Raw genomic sequence first — 18351 nt, forward strand, 5'->3', positions numbered from 1 at the left:
GGATGGAGCAAGATTGTCTCATGGGCACCCCTCTCTCCAGACCTGCAGGACATGGCCCCAATGGTGCTGAGCTGCGATGGCCCTGATGAGCTCTTTGACAGCCACAAGCTGGTCTTGAACGTGCCGTTTTCCGATTCCAGGAGAATGGGGGTCTTCTGCGCTAGGGGTGAGTGGCCTGGAGGGATCTCTTCCCTCCCTGCTCCATCTTCTGCTTCCCAAACCATTCTTCTCTTATCCACCTCTCTCCCTCCTTCCATCATCATTTTGTAACTCTCACTACCACTTACAAACAGCCACTCCATCAGGACACGACATATTGCCCAAGAAAGAGGTTCCCAAACTAGACCCATTTTACAGAGGGGAAAACTGAGGCTCAGACATGTGAATTCACTGCCCTAAGGTCACACAACCAGTTGGGGATGGAGCAAGCATTCAAAGCCAGTCTCTTGGGCACCAAAGCCCCTCTTTCCACTACCCTTGCCCTTTCTCCTGAGCCCATCCTTCCTCTGGTCGGTTCGCATGGAATGAGTTCTTGATGTAAAACAGCAGTGTCCAGGCTGGGTGGGGTGGAGGCAGGGACTAGCAAAGCTGAGGCCCAGGCTTGCCTTCAGAATCCAGTTGTTCTGACAGTTTATTAATCAAAGTCTGTGGATTAAAAACAACAACAACAACAACAAAAACCTGGCAGAAACACTAATCCTTAACCCCGAGGTGCCCTTACTCATTTTCATAAATCACAAGAGACCTCTCCTGCCCCTTCCTTCTTCCTCTTCATCCTCCTCTGTTCAAACTGACTTAGAACTTGTCCCAGCTAAATGAGCCTGGCAGGGACCAGAATGTTCCAGTGGTGGAAGGTTACCCAGGAGTCCAGCTTGGAAACACTTACTGTGATACCAGAACATAAGCAAAGTCTCCGTAAGTGAGCTGACAACATTTCATGCTGTAAGAGCGTGCCAGGGTGGCGCTTCCCAGACAACCCTCAGGGGAGGGGAAAAGGCTACGGGCCAGAACTACTATGTGCCAGGTGATTTTTTTAAAAACTTGAGATGAAATTCACATAACATAAAATTAACCATTTTATTTTATTTACTTTATTTTTTTATAAATTTATTTATTTTTGGCTGCATTGGGTCTTTGTTGAGGGGCGCGGGCTTTCTCTAGTTGCGGTGAGTGGGGGCTACTCTTCGTTGTGGTGAGCGGGCTTCTCACTGCAGTGGTTTCTCTTGTTGCAGAGCACAGGCTCTAGGCGCGTGGGCTTCAGTATTTGTGGCACGTGGGCTCAGTAGTTGTGGCGCACAGGCTCTAGAGCACGGGCTCAGTAGCTGTGGTGCACAGGCTTAGTTGCTCCACGGCATGTGGGACCTTCCCAGACCAGGGCCCAAACCTGTGTCCCCTGCATTGGCAGGCGGATTCTTAACCTCTGCACCACCAGGGGAGTCCCCAAATTAACCATTTTAAAGTGAACAATTCAGTGACATTGAGTACATTCTCAATGTTGGGTAACTACCACAAAATTTCTAGCTCTAAGACATTTTCATCATCCCCAAATAAAGGCCTGTACTTATTAGCAGTCACTCCCCATCCCCCAACCCCCAGCCCTAGGCGACAGCTAATCTGTTTTCTGTCCCTATGGATGTACCTATTCTGAGCATCTCGTACAAATGGAATGATACGATATGAGGCCTTTTGTGTCAGGCTTCTTTCACTTAGTATAATGTCAAGGTTCATCTGTGCTGTCACATGTATCAATACTTCATTCCTTTTTATGGATGAATAACATGCCAGCATATGGACATACTACATTTTGTTTATCCATTCATCCGTTGATGGACATTTAGGTTGTTTTCATCTTTTGTGCCAGCTGCTTTTACTTCCTTATCTAGTTTAAAGCTTACGCTGACCGCACGAGAAATGTAATATTAGCCCATTTTACAGATGAGGAACTGAGGCTCAGAGGGGTTGAGTCATTGAGCTGAGGTCACACAGCTTGCACATGGCAGAGCTGGAGGAGTCCAAGTAGATCTAACACAAAGGTGGTTCTGCCTCTACATTCCTGGCCTTGGGTTTCCTGTCCTCACATCCTCGCAGCCCCACACCCCTGTCCCAGCACTGGGCCCCCGGTGCTGACTCTGGTTCCCCCTAGGTGGGAATTCTCTCTCAGACTACAAGCAGGTGCTGGGGCCCCAGCATCTGTACTACGAAGTGGAGCGGCGTCCGGGGGAACAGAAGATCAACTTCTACGTGGAGGGGCTCACCTTTCCCGACGCTGATTTCTTGGGGCTGGTCTCTCTCAGCGTCAGCCTGGTGGACACCAAGGTATGTATGGCGCTGGGGGCCGTGATAGGGGATGAGGGGCTTCAGGGACCAGCATGGAGGCTCCAGGACTGGGAGGCTGGGGGCTGCAGGGTCTTGAAGCCTGATGGGGCTCCCTGCAGGGCCCACTGAGTCCTCATTTTCCCCCCAGACCCTGCCTGAGGTGCCCTACTTCACAGACACCGTGACCTTCCGCATGGCCCCCTGGATCATGACCCCCAACACCCAGTGCCCCCTGGAGCTGTATGTGTGCAGGTGAGGCCTCGCCCCTCCTGCAGCTCTCCCGCCGTCTCTGGACTCATAGAGATAGGAACAGAATGCCGTACCAGGCTTGGCCCTGCACTCATACTGGACGGATTCATTGCAGGCACCCACGGACACAAGCTGGGAACAGGATAGCAGCAGGCTGGCTTGGGCCTGTCAGCCCCACCTGCTCTGAGCAGCTAAGGCCCTGGCTGAGGTCAATGACTCAAGTCCAGCACACCTGCCCTACCGTGTCCTGCATGTAGCAGCCCCAGAACATCTAGGATTTATTCCAGGCAGTGGGGCCAGGCCCCGTTCAGACTGCTAGCAGCTGCAGGAGACCCAGCCTTGCTCAGATGTGGGTGTACTCCTGGGCCTGCAGAGAACTCGGGACCCCAACTCCAAGCTCCTCTGTGAGCCCTGGCCCAACCCGGGTCTCTGGTCCTTCTGCCATCTCTCAGAATCCTTGTCAGGCCCCTTGATGGGCAGGTGAACCTGGATTGGCAAGGCTACTCCGGGTCTCTGCATCAGAGGTCGGGCCACTGGAAAGGGCCATAGATGACTTGGAACATAAGTCAAAAGGCCAGGAAGGGTGTGGCCAAACAGGTTTGCTCTGCTGAGCTGGGCCCAGGTGTTCAGAAGGGAACTCTTTCTGTTTGCTCACTAACACCACCCTGACTCCTTTGTTTAGGCCAGTTGTGAGAAACAGGAGGAGATGGGGCTACCTGCCCCCTCACTACCACCTTAACCAGTGAGATTCAGTCCCCAGTCACCTTCTCCAGGACTTATGGTGCCCTGCCTTTGGGCTCCACAGTCCCGGGCCTGTCCCTCCCCTTGCACCTGCCACCTGATGTGATCTGGGGACATTATTTGTCTCTGTCATTAGCCCATGAATCTCTCTAGTGCAGACACTGGGTTTGAACCCCTGTGCCCAGGGTCCACTCGGGGCCTAGCTCAGACCGCACCAAGGCCACCCCATCTATCCCCTGCCTCCCGGCCCTGAGGCCAAGGCCACAGTCAGCAGTCATTATTACGCTCCCCTCTCCCTCTGTTTTGCAGTGTCTTAGACTCCAATGGCTCAAATGAGAAGTTTCTGAAAGACATATCTGACCTGGTGTTGAAAGCCAACTGCAAGCTGATCGTCTGCCCTTGGACTGAGAATCAGAATGACCGCTGGATCCAGGTGGGTGCGGGAGCGATCCCGGGAGAAGAGGGCAGCCCGGGAGGCTTGAACCCCGTCCTTTACGCTGGCTTTGGGAAAGCTGGCCTGCGCAGGCTCCTACTGGCCTCCGTTTCCCTAGAGAAGCCAGGCCGGCCTGGGTGCCAGGACTTAGGGTGGGGGGCTGCAGTCTAGGGGAACGCCCCCCCCCCGCCACTGCCTGCGTCGCCCCAGTGTCTCCTGCTTCCCTCCAAGTGCTCTGGTCCCAGGCAGAGTCCTCCTCTGGCAGCGGTCCTGAGAGGCCTCACTCCACCTCTGTTCCCTGGTCCCTGCACCCTCCAGGTCTTGGGGAAGATCCACTGTCCTGCCCTGCCCTGCCCCGGGCCTGGGGGGATTAACCCATTCTTAATACTATACTGAGGCAGTCACTGTGGTCTTTCTCTCTCCCCTCCCAGGACGAGATGGAGTTTGGCTACATCGAGGCTCCTCACAAATCCTTCCCAGTGGTCTTTGACTCCCCCCGAGACAGAGGCCTGAAGTATTTCCCTTATAAGAGGATCCTGGTATGCGGCAAAGGGCAGAGTGGGGAAACCGTGGGTGGCTCCTCCTATAGGATTCTCCAGTCAGTCTTGCATGGTCCTAGTCCTTTAGGGGCTACAAAAGGACACAGGTGGTGGGTTCTGGCAAATGGGGAGTTAGTGGGAGGTTTGGGAGGAATATGTAAATGAAATGCAAATCTCACGCAAATCACCGTTGTTCTGGGAGGGACAGGCCAGTAAAGTCCTCCTTGGGGTCCTTCCTTTCCCCCAAGGGGGAGTGAACAAAGGAGTCATCTCTGGGGAAACCAAACTGCCTTTTGAGGGCAACGCACCCTTAGTGAGCCCTCATGGCTCTTGCTTTTGTGAGCCAGGTCCTCTTTTCAGGTAACGAATGTTTTCTGAACGCCTACTGTGTGCCAGGCACAATGCTGCTTCTACACACAGGAGGGCGACAGGAGCCACTCCAGCAGCCGTGTCCTGAGTTCCAGGCCCTCTCTCCTAGCTTTACACAGTTGCTCATTTAATCCATGTGGATTCCTATGGATAAGTATGGATATCCATACTCCTATGGATATTATTATTCCCTCTTTACTGAGGCTCAGAGAGGTTAAGCAACTTACCCAAGGCCACACAGCAAGTTAGCAGTGGCACCAAAACCAGAGGGGCTGCCTCCACGGCCCCTGAACTTTACCGCTAGGCTAACCTGCCTTTTGAGGTGGGTCCGGGTCCCAGAACTCACGTCTCTGCCTGTTTACTGGCCCCTGTCCCGCGCCTCCAGGACAATGCCAGGGTCTGGTGGGGGATATGATGGGGAAGGTCCAGGAACTCACGGGCACACAGAGCAGGGACATTTACCCCAGCCTGGAGGGATCAGGGAAGAGTCCCTGGGGAGGTGACAGTGAGCTCTGTGGGGTGAGTCTGTATCAACAAAGGGCCTGACCCCAAGCCCTGGGCTTGACCTGGCCAGCGCCTTTTCCACTGTTCTCTGCTCTGTCTTTATCATTTCCTTCCTTCTACTTTCTTTAGGTTTAATTTGCTGTTCTTTTCCTAGCTGGAAACAGAAGCTAAGATTTTTCAACCCTTTCTCTTCTTAATATATGTGTTTAGAGCTGCGGCAATTCCCTAGAAGTGCAGCTTTACCGGCATCCCCTCACGTTTTAACGTGCTGTGTGGTTTTTACCTTTCACTTCAAAATACTGTGTAACCTCCCCTTTGATTTCTTCTTTGACCCATGGGTTCTTTAGAAGTATGTTGCCTCATTTCCAAACAGTCAGGGATTTTCTAGTTATTGTTCTGTTATTGGCTTCGGCTTTAACAGCACAAGGCTCAGGGCACCGGGAGGATGTGTGAAAAGTGAATAGTGGTTGTTTTTCAGGGAGTGGGATTCCCCCAGAAGCACCCCTTGCTCCCCTGCCCCAAGAGCTGTCTCTTCCTTTTCTAACTGGCGGTTAGAGCTCTCGATGGTTTTCCCCTAGGGTCCCGACTTCGGATATGTAATCCGGGAAACGCAGTTCGCTGGTGTTTCTGGCCTTGACTCCTTCGGCAACCTGGACATCAGCCCTCCAGTCACAGTGGAGGGCAAGGAGTACCCCCTGGGCCGAATTCTCATTGGCAGCAGCTTCCCCAAGTGAGAAACCAGGGCAGGAGGGTGGTGGAGGTCACGGGAGGGCCCGGGGGACCCAAGGCAGCATCCACTCTCCAACACCCCCTGCCTCCACCACAAACACAATTCTCCAGTCTGAAAAGTGGTCTTAAGTTCCTGCATGGAATCCTAGAATAGAGTCCTAGAATCACAGATCACAGAATCTTAGGAAAAAACAAACTATTGGCCCAGGGTCTTTTGCCCTGCCTAGTATTTTATGAGCATAATTCGTCACCAACATTAAATATACATATATCAGGAGGCTTCATATAAAAAGCCAGATTTCTGACTTCTTTTGAAACATCAGAAGAGCGGGGAGGTCACGTGTAATCCAGGGCAGAAGTAGGAGTTGGATCCGTTGACCTCTCCAGTGAGGAAATCGAAATAGCTTTTGTCCTGGCAACAGCTAGAAAGGGTGCAGCCGTCACCACAGGGCTGCAGCCATCACCACAAGACTGCAGGTCACGATACCAGGGTGACAGAGGTAACTTGAAAGGTCCTACCCTGGACAGCTGTCATCTAGGAGGAAACAAGGTATTTAGGGTTTAGGGCTCAGACAGATGACAGCATCTGCTAAATCTCCCTAGTGGGTCCCCACCCAGCCTGTGGGCAGTCGAAGAACGGGGTGTGTAGCACAGGGATCCTAGTGCGATCCCCTGCTTCCTGCCTAAAGATTAAGCCCACCCCAGGCCCTGGAGGTTGCCTTCTGGTTTGTGTGGGGTTGGCATGGAGCCCAGGCGTGCCCCAGCTTGCGTCCCCAAGCCCTGGCTATCTGGTCTTGGGCCCAGAGCAGCCAGGCAGTCCTGGGAAGGTTACCCAGGCTCATGTGGTGACCTTGGTAGCCTCATGGCTCTGGATCAGGTGAGGTGAGGCTTCCTGGCACCAGCCCCAGGCATGAAGCTGGGTGCCCAGGCTGGGTACCCGGGGCTGAGGTTGGCCAGGACAAGAGGAGTGCACTCACCTTGCTGCCGACTCATGTGCAGAACTACTCTGGGGCTGGATCCTGCCCACAGCTCTGGGGGCAGAAGGGCCTTGGGACCGCTGGGCAGTCATTCTGTGCTTCCAGGAGGGATCCAGGAGGAACGAGCACAGGCTTTGATATCTAACGGATTTGGGTTCAAGTCCTGCCTCTGCCACTTATTGGCCACATGATTTGGGGTACATCATCTAACTAGTGCCTACCACAGGGCCTGGAACATAGTAGGTGCTTGATGAATTCATTTAGAATATTTATTGCATGCCTACCGTGTGCCAGGCACTGATGAAGGTACTAGGGATACATCAGGTGACAAAGGTACATTATTAAATGGGCAAATTATTTTATACATCATCCCTCAGTGTCCTCCTCAGTGAAATGGGCTTATAAAAAAATCCCTGTCCTAGCTATATAATAGCCGTTACTGGGGATAAAGGATTCACGTTAACCAACTTCCGAATGCTTGGGTATTACTTAGCTGGACCCCTGGCAGTGGATGTGCCTTGAAGTAGGTTGGAACTCAATGGATAAAAGTTATTGATCACCTACATGCCATGAACATGGCGCTTTACCCAGGTTACCTCCATTAGTTCTTACAACAGCCCTATGAGGTTGAGATGACTATTATCCCCATTTTACAGATGAGGAAGTTGAGGCTTAGATAAATGAAGTGAATGCACTAATTCATGCATTCATTTATCAATTCAATAACTATTTATTGAGACTTCCTATATGCCAGGTTCGGGGCCCCGTGCTGGGGATAAAAGAAATGTTCTGGAAAATCCCAGGCTCAGAGCAAGGACCCCGGATGGGAACGTGTGGGGGGTCTCTAGCAGAGCTGGGCCTCACTCCATTGGCTATTGTGTTGAAAATCAGGAACAAAGCTCTTGGTAGACAGACGGAACCCTGAGGCTCAGGGAGGGGCAGCTACTGCCTAGGACCACACAGCAAGTTAGGGGAATAGTCAGAATTCAGATCTCCTCCTTGGACCCCGAATTAAAATTTAACATCCAGGCTGCTGTCCTGTGTTCCTGTCTTGGCTTCTGACCTTAGCAGTGAAAAAAACAACCTACATACATCTTAGCAGAGAGAAACAGACAATAAGCAAACATAATAAATAAGTAAATCATCTAGTATGTTAGGTAAAAGAAGCGTTGGTGAGAGGCTGACATTTCCCTGAAGGAGATGAGACAGTTAAAGATGTGGCTAATTGGGAGGAAGATGTGCAAGGGAGTGGAAACAACTAGTGCAAAGGCTCTGAGGCAGGAGTGTGCTGGAGACATTAGAGGAACAGCCAGGAGGCCATTGGGTCTGGAGCAGAGGGAACAAGGGGGTGTGGGGGGATGAGGTCAGAGAGCTTGGTCCGGCAGAGCTCAGATCATGACATGGACCTGTCATTTTTACGTACATAATAGGGTTATCACGGGGATTAAACAAGACACCCAGTGTGAGGAGCCTCAGGCAGGCACACAGCAGGTGCTCAGCAAATGCCCCCTCTGTTCTCTACTATCTTGGGTTCTCCAAACTCTGCTCCCCACATTTAAAACGATCTTGGAACAATTCTGCCTCCTGGTGGCAGCTTTGATGTGACTCAGAGACCAGGTCTGATGCTTCTCAAGGCTGGAGTCATCTGGTCCATTCCCCTGCCTCCAGGCAGAGGGCTGCAGAGTCCCAAGGAGGGACTTAAAATAACAGAAACTAAAATATTAAATGTTAAAATATTATATTAAAACAAACAGAAATACAAGAAAAATATTTTCCACATTCCCATCCCCTGAATCAAATCAGTGTTGCCTTGTGTCACTGCTTGTTGGGTCTCCCTACTAGTTTTGTTGTTATATAGACTGTGGACTCTTACACAGCTGTTCAAAAGCCTTAATATCATCCACAAATATTTTTGAGCAGCTATTCTATAAGAGGTGCTGGGGATACAGCAGTGAACCTAGAGAAAAATCCCAGCCCTCCTGGAGCTTACATTCTAGTGGGCTGCCAGGCAATAAACAAGATATCAAGTATGCCAAATAGTACCAAATGCTGTAAAGAAGAATAAAGCTGGGAAAGGAGTTGAGGGGTGGTTGTTATTTCCAAAGTCCACATAGAGAAAGAGGTGACATTTGAGTTAAACCTGAAGAAAGTGAGGGACATGGGGGGTGGGTAACAATTCCCACACTTTGGGTAACACTGGACTAAACAGGTTGTGGGGTGGCTTGCCAGCTCCCAGTCATGTTTTGAACAAAAAGCTTGGTGCCTTGGGTAAAGAGTCAACCTCTCTGAGTCCCAGGAATTGAGATGAGCGTCTTCAGTTCCCTTTGGCAGATGGAGGGCTCTCATTTGACTCTCTTCTGCAAGAAGGGGTGGCAGGACCTTTCTGGCCTTGGGGAGGATGCTTTAAGGTGAGGGAGGGACAGACTCTCTTGGGTGATACTCAGGATGGACAGCGAGTTCCTGGGAGCACCTGGGCGCTGGGGCCAGGAAGCAGGGACCAAAGAAGACCCATTCAGAGGGTTGACAGTGGGCAGGGAGGGGCTCAGGAAGTGCCTGCAGGGAACCAGCACACAACACGCACGAGGTGACCCTGCTCTTTCCCTCCCTGGCCAGGTCTGGCGGGCGGCGAATGGCCAGGGTGGTGCGCGACTTCCTGAAGGCCCAGCAGGTGCAGGCGCCTGTGGAGCTCTACTCTGACTGGCTCTGGGTGGGCCACGTGGACGAGTTCCTGAGCTTCGTGCCCACCTCCGACCAAAAGGTACATCCCCTCTCCTCCTGCCTGAGCTACCTCTGCCCCTCCCTATCCTGATGGGTCAGGATAGGGCAAAGGCACCTGAAACTAGCTCACCACCTCGGTCCATAGAGAGCTTGGAGTCAGGGTACCCTCTGGGCCAGGTGGTGTTAATCAGGGTGGGCTTCCTGGAGGAGGTCAGAGCCCAGATGGGAACTCATTCGCTCACTTCTCATACACTCATTCTCACACTTACTGGGTGTTTGTTCTGATCCAGACCTCTCAGTCAAGACCCAGGACTGACACTGGTAATAATTGGAAACATTTACTGAGCACCTGTGAGATGTATGTGTTTTAATGCATTTAATCCTCTAGCAACCCCATGAGGTGGGTACTATTATCATTTCCTCCATTTTATAAATAAGGAAAATGAGGCTCAGAAGGGCAATTAACTAGTAGGGTAAAATTCAGACCAAGATGGTGGGCTCTGGACCAGCAATGTTAACCACTCACCACCTTGCAGAGGCGATCAGGGAGGGTACAGCCCGCAGGGAGCAGGCAGCCTGGGAGGGGAGGCCTCCTAGTGACCAGTAGTTGAGTCCCCTGGTGTACAAAGTGGGGAAGGGCTTCCAGGAAAAGAGAAGGTTATGGACAAAGGCCTGCAGGTGTGAACCAGCTTGGAGGATTCGGGGAGGTGCAGACAGTCCTTTGTGGCTGGTGGGAGGGATTGAGGGGGGCTGCCATGTGCAGTCTGGCCTCTGGACTCAGACCCCTCCTGAGTTTGGGGTTTCCCGCATGGGGGGAGAACCTGTCCACTGAGCTGCTCTCCCATCCTCTGTGCCAGGGCTTCCGGCTGCTCCTGGCCAGCCCCAGCGCTTGCCTCAAACTGTTCCAAGAGAAGAAGGAGGAGGGCTACGGGGAGGCGGCCCAGTTTGACGGTGAGTGCCAGTGAGCCCATCACCCTGCCAGACCATGCCCTCTCGTTGCCAGCCCTGGGCACCATTGATGCCTGACATGGCTGTGCTCTGCTTACAGGCCATTTGTCTGCCAGCTCTCAGCTCAGAATCCATCACTGATTTTCCCAACACTTCATATGGGAGCAAAGGATGAGGGCTCTCCCTTTCTCGGGCCAGGGATGGAAGCCTGGGTGGCCTCCTCCATACACTGGGTTGTTCCTGGCCACACCCCAGGGGAAGAAAGGAACAGGAAGCCGTGAGCCTTCCCCCGTGCCTGCCGGAGCATGCACTTTCACGCTCTTGCCCAATCAGATTGTTCACCCCCTTCTCCTTATCCCTTTTCCTGGAGGAGGAAACTGAGGCTCAGAGAGGGGAAGCGGCTTGCCCAGGGCTAAGCAGCAGGAAGCAGCAGGGCCAGGGGCTCAAGAGAGAGGGGTGAGAAGCCAGGAGGGTGGTCGGGGCCCCTCTGTGGACCTTCCTTGGGGAATCGACAGACCCTCCAAGGGCCTGGTTGGCCCCCTTGAGCACCTCCCCCTTCCCCACCAGGGATCGCAGTGTTCTCACCTGAGGAATGGAGCATTGGAAGGGATGTGGCATAGCCTTCAGCAAAGATAGACCTGGATTCAGATCCTGACCTTGCCACTTGCTGGCTATGAGATCAAAGATGTGTTCTGAACCTCTCAGTGCCTCCATTTCCTCTTCTCTGAATGCGGGGTGATAACTAACCTGACCTAGCATTGTTTTAGAGATCAATACTAAATATAATAGGAGGCCCAGAGCATAATGGGTGTTCAATAACGGTAGCTCTTCTGTTATTATTAGGCTCTGAGCTCAGGCGTCCCTTCCCAAGGAGTTTATAATCCATCACCAGGATTTACTTGCAGCCAGAGCTTGGTCCCATCGGGGTTTCCAGTCTCTGGCTTTCTCAGTCCTTGCTTCAGACCCTGGCGCTGAGGTGGGAGAAAAATCCTGGCCCGGATTTTAAAGCCCAGGCTTGAGGTGGCCCCAGGCAGCATTCCCTGAGCCGGCTGTGGTCTTCTTTCTCTTGCAGGGTTAAATCACCAGGTGAAGAGAAGCATTAATGAGATACTGGAAGACAGACTTCTCAGGAGTGACAACCTCTATGCACAGGTGAGGGGGGTGGAGGGTGAAGCAGCCCCAGGAACTGCCGGGGTGGGGGTGAGGGGTTCAGCCCTGGGCCTCTGACTCTCCTGGGGGCTGCTGAGACCTGTGAGTTGGGCAGGGCCCCTGCTCTTGGGAAACCCACAGTCTGATGGAAGAGACACAGCCGTGCCAGTCCAGTGGGGGACATCTTGCCCCCATTCTGGGGAAATGATGGGTTTCAGCGGAAGTAGAATTGAGTTCCCCGAGAAGTCTGGGGAGATGGGAGAGATGTGGTGGGGAAATGGGGCCCTGTAGGGGCGAGGGCTGGGGTGCGTGAGAATCAGGGTGACCTGGTGAAGAGATGGGGTGGAAGGAGGTCCCAGGAAGGGGCGGAGCTAACGCCTGCCACGTGCCTGGTGTAGGCCTGGCATGGAGTCCTACTCAGTAGACGGGAGGAGGCCCCATGCTTCTCCCCAGTGGTGCCCGACGCTTTTCTCCTAAACAGCTGAGCTGGGCAGAAACGTAAGCCCGGCTCTGGTGTGTGGTGTGTGGTGACGGCAAGCACTTTTGCAACCAGAAGCTGCCTGGATCCAAACCCCAGGTCGACTACTTCCTAGCTCTGTGCCCTTGGGCAGGTCACTTGAGCCTCAGTTTCCCCATCTGCGGTAGCAATGGCACAAAGCTGTTATGAGGATCAAACAAGCTAAAGGGTGCACAGGGCCCGACACGTAGCAGGTGCTCAGAAACGTTGGCTCCTTCCTGGCTCCCTGGGTACCTGTGCCCCTCCTCCCACCCTCAGAGATGCATCGATTGGAACCGGGAGGTGCTGAAGCAGGAACTGGGCCTGATTGAGCGGGACATCGTGGACATCCCCCAGCTCTTTTACCTGAAGGACTCCCACGCAGAAGCCTTCTTCCCCAACATGGTGAGAGCGTGGAGGGAGGACGGGTCATTTCCATCCTTGGTGCCTGGCGGGGTCCTGCTGGGTGGTCAGTTGGGGGTCCAGAGGAGAAGCCGTCCCTATCCGGGGGCAGACTGGCAAGGAGGCTGGGACGGGCCCTGCGGACCTCGCCAGTGTTCGCTTTTTGGGGCAGATATAGAAAATCTCCATCGGTAGTTCCCAACCAGGGTGATTTCTCCTCCCCCCACCCCCGCCCTGGGCACTTTGATTTCCACACGAGGAGGGTGCTACTGGCATCTAGTGGGTGGAGGCCACGGATGCTGCTGGATATCCTACAGTACACAGGGCAGCCCCACAACTAAGGCCTTTCCCCCCCTCAAAATGGAAAATGGAAGCGTGGTTTGGTTCCAATGTTTCAAGCTTTCGCTTCTGGGTCTCAGCTGCCTGTTCTGCTCCCCAGGCTGGCACCCCACTGTCTGCTCCCCAGAGGCATCCTGAGTTGTGCAGGGGTGGCAGCTGCCACCCTGGCTGTCATGAACTCAGGCACCTGACAAGCAGATGTGATCTCACCAGTGTGGCCCCCGGGAGGGATCTGAGCGATGCTATCGGCACAGCCCTGCCCAGAGCGCCCAGTAACCCCTTGGGAAAGGATGTCGGGGCATTGGCAGCAATGAGGGGTGGTTCCCTAGGATGGGAGACCCTCCCTCTTCAGCCTGGGGCCTTTACTCGAATCCCTGTCATTGGACCAGCCAGTGAATCCTTGGGTCCTGATTGGAGGCCAGTGTGTAGGGTTGGGCTTCCCCGCCAGGGTCGCATTCACTCCTGACCCCTCGCTGTGAGGCCCCTGCAGAGACCTCGCAGGCAGGGCTTCACAACCTCGGTTCTACCGATACTTGGGGCTAAAGAATCTTTTGCTCTGGGGGTTGCCCTGTGTATCGTAGGATGGCTGCAAAATGCCTGGAGGCAAGATCGCCCTGGTTGAGAACCACTGCTCTAGGGTAGTGCTGTCAGAACTTTCTCGGGTGATGGAGATGTTCTACATCTGTGCAATATGACGTGGCCGCCGCCACATGCGGCTACTGAGCGCTTCAAACGCGGCCAGTGTGACTGAGGAACGGAAGTTTTACTTTCACTTTAACGTCAGCAGCCACATGTGGCGGACGGCTACCGTATCAGACAGTGAAGCTCTAAGGGGTGACCTGCCTCCGGTTCTGACTGAGCGTGGGGGAAGGCCCATGACCGTGGTCAGCCCTGGGCTGTGGCCCTGCCCTCCCCTACTGGGAGCCCCTCCCCAACACACAGCCCTCCGTGGGAATCTCTCAGCTTCAGACCAGGCCCAGCTAGAGGATCCCAGCATGTTCTCACTGGAGAGCCCTTAGGGAACACTCAGTTAACCCTCATTGTCAGAAGGGGAAAGAGGCCCTCGGAGGAGAGTGGTTGACTTGCCTGAGGTCTCCAGCGAGCAAATGGACCGACCTCCAGTCTCCTGAGTCCTCGTCTAGGAGGAGGCAAAGCCAGGCCAGCAATGGTCCTGAATACCGCTCTCTGTTCCTCTCCCTGCCCTTTGTCCCTCTGTGTGCCCTCACTCCCACCATGTTCTGGCCCATTAGTGGGCAACCAAGCAGGTCAGGGCCAAGGCCATGTGACTGACCCCCACAGGACCCTCCAGCTCCATGTTGGTCCCAGCCGTGGACGGCCCTGCGGGGCAGACTTGGGGGTGAGGGGCTGGGGCGTGGAGAGTGTAAGGGCAGCCCACCCAACACTGAGATGACCCAGTGCGTCAGAGTGTCCCCTCTGAACACCAAGGACAGCTCCTCTGGCCATCTACTGGGCCAGAAGTTACCTCTAAGAAGCCTCCATACCCTGCACTGGGCAGACTTCCCTTCCCTGGTGTTAGGGCCCCCTGCCAGGTCCCCCAGCCAGGGAAGCAGAAGTGTCATTGGAGATAAACCCAGGTGCCCCCAAGGACTCCCAGCCCCTTGCCCCAACTCCTTAGCACCCCAGGCAGCCACAGTGCTACACTCTGACAGAGTAGAAAGAGCACGAGTTTTGGCATGAGTCAGACCTGAGTCAAATTTCAGTCTCCCTGTTCTCTGGCTGTGTGGCCTTAATTATATTACTTAACCGGTCCACGCTATGGCCTCAGAGGGAGGCTGTGAGGTTTACGGATGCGATATCTGGCACGTAGAAGATGCTCAATAAACGGTAACAATTATCAGGGCTTCCAGGAACAGTTGAGCTTGGTGTGTACTGCACAAATAAATGCACCACACCTGTGACATTCACACCGTGGACCTTGTAGATGGATACATTTGCTGTACAAGTTTTTGGCAGATAACGGTAAAATCTTGTTCTAACGAAGTCATTATAATCTACTTTTCTGATAGGTGGAGGAAAGTGTTGGAGGAAGGGGTGACTTTTATTTATATGAAGTTCCCATGTATGTTACTGGCAGCCCTGCCTGTTATTCATCCTCTCTTCCAACTACGGATCTATGTCTTTTCTGCTTCCATAGACCTTAGTTCTTGAGCGAGTGCCAGCCTTAGTGGCCCAGAGATGCTGGCAAAGATGGGACAGGCCCTGGGGATGGGTCCGCCAGAGCCAGAACCCAGAAGGGGCCGCAGGTGTAGAGCATCCCCAGCTAACCGGGTCTCTTTCTTGCCTTGTCTCTTCTACAGGTGAACATGGTGGTCTTAGGCAAGTACCTGGGCATCCCCAAACCCTACGGGCCCATAATCAACGGCTGCTGCTGCTTGGAGGAGAAGGTACGGTCCCTTTTGGAGCCTCTGGGCCTCTGCTGTACCTTCATCGATGACTACTCGTCCTACCACGAGCTGGGTGGAGAGATCCACTGCGGCACCAACGTGCGCCGGAAGCCCTTTCCCTTCAAGTGGTGGCACATGGTGCCCTGAGCCTGCTCCCCACATGCCATCCTCTCTCCCCGCCTGCCAGGGAATTCCGCCAGGATAAGGAACCTCCACCTGGCCTCCATCCTCTTGGGGGAGCCTTGGACGCTTCCCTCTGTGTGCCCGCAAGTGTGCTGGTCACCATGGGTACCAGGATACAGGGATGGACACTGCACACCCTCACCTCTGGCGTGGCCTACAGGGCCTGGGGCCTGGGGTGAGAGCCCTGGGTCTAGGCCACCGGTGGCTCTTGTAAGACCAGGAAGGGGGATTTGGGTCCCTTTTTCCTTTTCTGGCTATCTTCTCCTTCAGGGGGCCCCCAGGCTGTGATCTCCTAGCACTCCTCAGCCATATTTATGTAGGCGAATAAGGGCAGGAAAACTCAGCATCTGATGGCCTGTTTCTTTTTATTTTAAACATCTTTATTAGAGTATAATTGTTTTACTGTTTTAAAAAGAAAAAGCAACAACCCCCCTTTAATACCTGACTCCCTCCTCAGAAGGGTGCCTGTTACCTGTTTGGAAAGCCTTTAATTACGCGTGCTGGCTGCTTCCGGCTCGCAAACACTGAGAGGCCAAAGTGAGGCCCGAGGAGGGCGCACGGAGGAAGGCTGGGCAGGAGGCGAGGAGGCCAGGATGGCAGAGGAGGCTGAGGCACGGGGATAAAACCTGGGACCTGGCCTCTGCGCCCTAGGCCTCCCAGGCTTTAAGTTTTGGACTCTGGATGTGATGGGGTCTGGCTGTTCCAGATGCAGCAAGGAGAGGGGGCCTAGATGTTAGAAGCGGGTGGGGGGTCATTAGGTTATCTTTGAGGGTGGGGTTTAATTTCCTTTAATAGTCTTTCATTATTCCCCTTCGTTCTGCCGGCAGTGGGAGAGAAGGCTCTCCCAGTCTCTCTCAGCAACTCAGAGACCCTGCATGTAGCTTGGGTTTCACCTGTGAGTAAAGCCCTGTGGCAGGCCTGTGTCCCCTCCCACAGAAGGCAAGGCAGAGCTGCCACGGAATTTAATAGCCTGGGCCCAGGTGAGGTCACCGGGACATGCACAGGCAAGCTGGCTTGGCCGGTGCAGGGCGAGAGGTGGCCCCTGCCCCAGACAAGCGTGGGCAGGAGGGAACCAGCCGGCCTTCCTCTCCCACAGCCTCTGGGCCTCTACCTTCTGGGTTTTCTCCCTGGCTCTCGGTGAGATTTAGATTGAGCCATCTGCCCTTAAACTCTATTAGCTGTGGAACACTTAGCCATCAGAGGCTACCACGGAGACCCAGCATGTGAAACTGATGAAAACGGAACTGCTCTGGTTTAAGGTGGCGGGGGTGGTGTACGAGGATCCTCCCCTTCCAGAAGGTTCTGGGGAACCCCGTTTGCAAGCCCCTGGTCTAGCCTGTGCACTTTCTGCTCATAATCATTATGCCCCTTAGACTGAGCCAAGAGGAGAAGGGATCTCTTCGGCGGCCAAGGGTGTGCAGCTGGGGCTCCCCAGGGAAGGCGCTGCGGGTGGGAGGGGAGTGGCGTTGAGTGTGGGGAGCTCTGGAATTGCTGCTGGGCTGTTTGGGGGGGGGGTTGCTGATGTTCCCTCCGAGAATGTTCCAGGTGACTGGTCACCTCCTTTCTGATTAATAAAAATGTCAACATGCATTTCTTCAAGTGGCTGCCTCCTTAGCTTCTGTTCGTTGGGCCGTGGGGGGGAGGGGAGGGAAGCGGAGGGGAGAGGTGCTCTCAGTTCCACCCACAATGCTACCAGCTCCCTGGCTCAACTTCCACTGGCCATGGGGAGCTCCTACCCAGCTGGGAGAGCCCCCAGGGCCAGTGCCAGGCAGGCAGGCGGACGCAGCAGGATGGCTGGCACACGCCCATTGCCGTGAGGCTGCCTGCCCTGCTGAGATGGCTATCGGGAGAGGGTGGGTTCTATCTCTTCATTCCTCTCCCTTCCCTGGTCTATCTCCTCCATCTCTCACAGGGCAGGCAGGCTGGGCCCTATTGGCAGAGTGGGAGAGTCCCCAGCAGGACTGGTGCCCAGGGCCACAGGCCAATATAATTCCCTTGAATTCCTGCCTCTAAAGCTACTAAGCTACCCAGCCTCAGTGGTCTGATTTCAGGGACCCGAAATTATCACCCCTCTCATCCTACACACCTGGTGCTGCTTCAGATGGCTCCCCTGGCACTCACTCACTCACTCATTCACTTTATTTTAGATTTGTTGTGGACTAAGAGGCAAAAAGTTGCTGCCCATCAGTCATGGATACTTTAGTCTGAATGAACCACCAATCTCCTTCTAAAAGCTGGCATGTGGTAACTGGGGAGAAGTGAAAGCATGAGTCTACTTCCAAAGGGAGATCCAGGGCTCTGAGCTGGAGGCTATCCTGCCGCCATCACAGTGGGCCAGTGCCCAGAGGAATGCCCCTGCTTCTGTATCTGTTCCCCAGCTGTGCCCACAAACAGGCTATGGAGCCTGCCTGAGGCTTCCTCCTGAACTCTGACTCTTACCCAGAGCTGAGTCAGCCCCCGAGCCGTTTTACAGCCAAAAAAGTGAAGCTGTCCCTGGATCCAGCAGCCCAGCAGCTCTCCTTAAGAACATCGTTACCGGAACCTGGGATATAGGGATGCCAGTCTTAGAGTCTTGCTGAGATCCTTGAATTGGTGTGAATGTACTAGCCGGGGACTCTGGGGGAGCAGATATTGGTCCTCACCCTGCCTCAGATTGTCAGCATCACCGGGGAGGAGGGAGGAAACCTCTATTCAGCACCTTCTGAGCCTTGCTGGACGGGGCGTGTCCCACCATTATCTCTGCCAGGGCTGGTGAGTAGCCACATTTTCTACGGATGCGGACACCAAGGCTGCAAGGGAGGGGACATAACCCCCAAGGCCACACAGCCAGTGCCTGGTGGCCCCTGGGTCCAAA

At 54.1% G+C, this 18351-nt stretch overlaps 1 protein-coding gene across 1 annotated transcript in view; it reads left to right on the top strand.

Annotated features, from left to right (window-relative positions):
- The window catches only part of LOC116760834 (protein-arginine deiminase type-1-like), a 30890-nt gene extending 15429 nt beyond the window's left edge, over window positions 1–15461 (top strand). Inside the window, exons 6-16 of the mRNA XM_032646296.1 lie at window positions 41–166; window positions 2144–2316; window positions 2465–2568; window positions 3616–3739; window positions 4171–4278; window positions 5730–5881; window positions 9471–9615; window positions 10433–10526; window positions 11596–11675; window positions 12448–12573; window positions 15228–15461. Coding sequence (XP_032502187.1) covers window positions 41–166; window positions 2144–2316; window positions 2465–2568; window positions 3616–3739; window positions 4171–4278; window positions 5730–5881; window positions 9471–9615; window positions 10433–10526; window positions 11596–11675; window positions 12448–12573; window positions 15228–15461 — 1466 coding nt within the window. The remainder of the gene's footprint in view (window positions 1–40; window positions 167–2143; window positions 2317–2464; window positions 2569–3615; window positions 3740–4170; window positions 4279–5729; window positions 5882–9470; window positions 9616–10432; window positions 10527–11595; window positions 11676–12447; window positions 12574–15227) is intronic.
- Window positions 15462–18351: the final 2890 nt, after the last annotated feature.

This window comes from Phocoena sinus, chromosome 1 (assembly GCF_008692025.1).
Source record: "Phocoena sinus isolate mPhoSin1 chromosome 1, mPhoSin1.pri, whole genome shotgun sequence".
Taxonomy (NCBI): domain Eukaryota; kingdom Metazoa; phylum Chordata; class Mammalia; order Artiodactyla; family Phocoenidae; genus Phocoena; species Phocoena sinus.